General features: G+C 42.0%; 1 protein-coding gene across 1 annotated transcript in view; it reads right to left on the bottom strand.

Moving 5' to 3' along the window:
* Positions 1 to 299: 299 nt before the first annotated feature.
* The window catches only part of CUNH4orf32 (chromosome unknown C4orf32 homolog), a 13,916-nt gene continuing 9,875 nt past the window's right edge, over positions 300 to 4,340 (bottom strand). The window contains exon 3 of the mRNA XM_019470557.1: positions 300 to 1,337. Within this exon, the coding sequence (XP_019326102.1) occupies positions 1,092 to 1,337 (246 nt within the window). The 3' untranslated portion in view covers positions 300 to 1,091. The remainder of the gene's footprint in view (positions 1,338 to 4,340) is intronic.

Below are 4,340 nucleotides of genomic sequence, written 5' to 3'. Positions count from 1 at the left end.
GAATGGCAACTGTCCAACACTGCAGCTGTAACTACCTACAAAGTCCATGAATTATCCAAATGTTTATCTTCAGAAGGAAGGCTGGGGGAGAGAGCAAGTATTAAAAAAAAAAGAAGGAAAAATAGCAGCAGAGCCGAGTACCATTTCCATAAACAAGGTAGAGCTACGTTAGACCATTTGGCCAATATAGGACTGCAATTCCTCCTAAACAACAGCTGAAGCCTTGTGTGAAGTCACTAACATTAGTATAAAAGCATTTTGCTGGCATAGCTTGTTTCCTGCGGGAAAGCTTCCATGAATTATCCAAATGTTTATCTTCAGAAGGAAGGCTGGGGGAGAGAGCAAGTATTAAAAAAAAAAAGAAGGAAAAATAGCAGCAGGAGCCGAGTACATTTCCATAAACAAGGTAGAGCTACGTTAGACCATTTGGCCAATATAGGACTGCAATTCCTCCTAAACAACAGCTGAAGCCTTGTGTGAAGTCACTAACATTAGTATAAAAGCATTTTGCTGGCATAGCTTGTTTCCTGCGGGAAAGCTTGCTATAAACTACATTAACCAAAGATGCTTTTGTGTCGGGAAGCTGTATTCACCTTATGAACGTTTGTCATTGTAGGTTTGTTAGCAAACCTCCCTTGTGCAGATTTAGCTTTTCAGCAAAAAAACCAGCAAATTATGCACATTCAGGGAACAAACAGCACATGAGCCCCCCCAACAGTGAAACAGGACACTCACATCAAGTGTCCTCTTAAAACCAGACAGGAAATTTTCACTATACAAAGCAAGAACATTGGCAGGGGGGACAAAAAGCCAATCCTTGGACTAAGGCCCCAAGAGTGCAGAAAACAGTACATTGGACACCATTGTATTACAGACATCTCCTTTTTTGCCCTTCAAAGATGTAGTAGGACATTGCTGACTTTGCTTAAAATGCATAATTTTAGTCCCCGTCACCCCAAACATTGGAAGTTCAGCAAAATGCAGTTCAAAGCGTTGCAGCTTTTGATATGCCACCCTTTTACTTAAACACATAAATCCACTGGCATAGTGACGGTGTTGAAATACATCATCCAAACAGCATCTATAAAATTTTACTGTTGTACATAAATAATGACAAGGCACAGAACAGCAACCAGTCCAAGAGCTTGTAGGCCAAGAAACCAGAGCATAACCCAGAAGAATATAATTATTACAGGTTCTACTATCCGTTCTCCAAAGTACATCCTTGTGAAGCCTATTCTGATAAGGCTTTTGTTTAGTTCGCCAAAGAGAGTCCCCATCTTTTTATAGTCATCTATTACAGGTTCTGTGGTGTGGTTTCTTTGTTCTTGCTGGACCTGCACACAGAAGACAAAATTAGGAAATATGTTGTACAATCGGTTCTTATTACTGTGATTCTGAACAAGTCTCAGCTGTTTCTATTTGAATGTGTAAAAATAAGATATACATGCAATAAAGCTACTCCTTAAATCGAGAAATTGAAAATGTTACATAGCTTGTGACTTTGGTACAGCGTTAAGGATAACACTCACTTGTCCAAACTTGGGACATCTGAAGTGATACTACAAACACATGACAGCCTGTCTCCCCTCCAGATGCCAATCTAGAGGGGTAAAGCTCTCCTGTAGGTCATACATGTTACCTGTCTGTGCAACGTGGATGTCAGGGCAACCCAAATGGAATTGGATGCCTGTAATTTCAGGGAGGGGATTTGACTTAAGTAGATTTGTTATAAATTATTTCCAGAATACTTTCAGAACCACAAAAATGATACAAAACTATTAAGCACGAACTATAAAGTATTTTGCACCAAAGCACAGGGAGCTGAAAGGCTACTATCACCACTGAAAGAGGGGCACTGGATTCGACCAGAAGGCAAACATCCATCCTGATGTTGGCATAGAAAGCCGTGCAAGTCAGGCAAAGACGACAGACCCAAGGACCGCACAGACGCAAAGCAGCAAAGGTGAGGGGAAACAAGTTCTGCACTTTTTCCCAAAAGAAAAATGATGGGGCAAATGCATAGGAAGGCAGAGGCACATCTTTAGATGAAGATACCATGTTTAAATATCGCTACAGAAAATATGCGACTGTGTCAACACGTAAACTGTAACTAGATTAGAGCTTGAAATCCCATCTCTCCTTCCCCAGTGTCCAGAGATCCATTGCACAAAACCTTATTGCCTTGTATTTGGGTACGACAGGGCGAACACGCTTTCAAGGTGATGAACGTGAGTTTTCTAATCCTTCCATTAGGCAGCAATGAAAACACATGCAGCAGCTACTCATCAATATTTCAGTCAACAGATCAATAGGTCCAGTAGATTGCCTGCAAACTCTTATGTGCAATAAGTCTACTCCTGGATTCAAAGCAAACATGTATCTTTAGTTCTGTCTTCAAGGATGAAAGCTATTCTGCATCCCTGGTTACATGGCATGGTCTCGGTGGAGAAACAAAAATTCCTTCCCACAGCAGTGCCAGGCTCTCCATTAGACAGCAAGTAATAAAGTGAATTCCCATTCCCACAGAAAAACATCCAGCAAAGAGCAAAGGAAGCCAATATTTTTTTTCTAGGCCAGACTTTAGGCCACGATGAAGAACCTTCTGACTGAATGAAGGCTGGGTAAAGCACCACAGCTGCTACTGAAAAAAAAACCAACAAAACCCCTACAGTCCTTCAGCTGTGTGTGCATGGGTATTTTTTTATTGGCTTATTCATAAAGATTTTGGTTTAAGCTTCAGTACTGAATCCCAGAAAGGGAGGGGTGCAGGAAGCCTAAATAGTAATGAATATTGTATTCAATTTTTTTGCGGTTCTACAGAAGAGCCTGAACTTGGAGAACTGCAGTATTGGAGGTTATGTACTGACAGCCACCGCCCTGTCTGTTTTCAGCCTGCTTCTCAGGCCCACGTTGTTTTCTCCCCCTCACTGGATACTGAAACCCCAGTTTTCAGCATTTTGGTTTAACTGTGCTTTATTTATTCAAATAAATGTTGACTCCTCTTTAATTCCAGTGTTTCAAGATTAGTCTCTTCAAGAAAGGCAGAGCCTCTTGCGAGTCCCTGCAGACTTGGCAGGGCGGGGTGCTTGCCATCCCGGGAACACAATGTTGTTACACGAACTCTCATCCCTCTATTCCCAGAGCACAGGGAGACAAACAATTAGCCTAAGTAGTATATTGATCACAACAATTAGGGAAAAGAGAAAGGATGTGCTGGAAAGGGAAAACATATTTGCTTCCTGCATGCAGAGATCACAGGGTGCATGTGCCTAACGGGATGATGGCAGAGGGATCAGAGCGCAGCTCACATCAGGCGGCGCAGAGACCACTTGTGAGAGAAGCAGTTAACACGTGCAGGAGAAATCACTAAATTTTCTAGCAAAGTAGCTTAGGCTTTGAGCCAGTGGCTGGTGCAACCAGGCGGGGGAAAACAAATGAATCACTTCTTTGCCTCTGGATTATTAATTGCACTCAGCACAGAGCAAGCAGAGTGCAGCACTTGCAAGGAGGCCGCCAGCAGGCACATTTCCACGAGCTCTGTCTCACCGGGCCAGCTAAGCACGTGAACTGTACGTGTCCACACTGACGTCTCTCCTGGTATGAGGCAGCTGTAAGACACGGGATTTCCCTAGCAGCCCCATTCTGCTTAGATAAGCTAACAGCAAGAAGTTGTACACAGTCTCTTAAGCAGGGTACAAAGTAAATTCCACCTTACTTAGGCTGTCCAGGTCTTTTTTATTTATGGGGTGATTTTTTTTTTTTTTTAAGCAAGACTATCTCACCCTCTCCTTCTCAAACAAGGGTAGATTTATGAATCCCTACAGCGATTACGCAAAGCAAGCTTCTAGGTGCTGAGACTGACAAGTGTGTGTTTAATTACAAAACAAGTGTCAAGTTATTTTTCCAAATATTTTCAAGAGCTTACAAAACCTTTCAGAATGATCATGGAAATTCTCAAGATTTCAAAGTCTGCTTCAGTTAATTCAGGCTGAGTATGTCTTGCTTCAGGCGACTCAGCAAAAAACAAGTGAAGCTGAAAACAGACAATCAGCCATAACACACAGACGGCATATTTTTCTTTACTATTGCATAATATTTCACATGCTGGACAAATACATTTCTTCAGAGGTATAGCCAAAATAAAGCCAGTAGGGCAAACACCAGTAATGTTACAATGCTCCAAATGGCTAAAAAATATTAAATAAGCTTTAACATTGCAGCTAGAAGTTCTCTCACTAATTTTCAGGGTGACAGTCAAACAGCATACAGTCCTGCATATGTGCCAGTAGCTCTCAAACCATACCCTTAGAACCAAATACTACTCCCCCCCCCCCCCC

The sequence above is a fragment of the Aptenodytes forsteri genome, unplaced genomic scaffold (genome assembly GCF_000699145.1).
Source record: "Aptenodytes forsteri isolate BGI_AS27 unplaced genomic scaffold, ASM69914v1 Scaffold93, whole genome shotgun sequence".
NCBI lineage: Eukaryota > Metazoa > Chordata > Aves > Sphenisciformes > Spheniscidae > Aptenodytes > Aptenodytes forsteri.
Note: the sequence above shows the minus strand (reverse complement) of the source record. Positions and strands in the feature narration are given on the sequence as shown.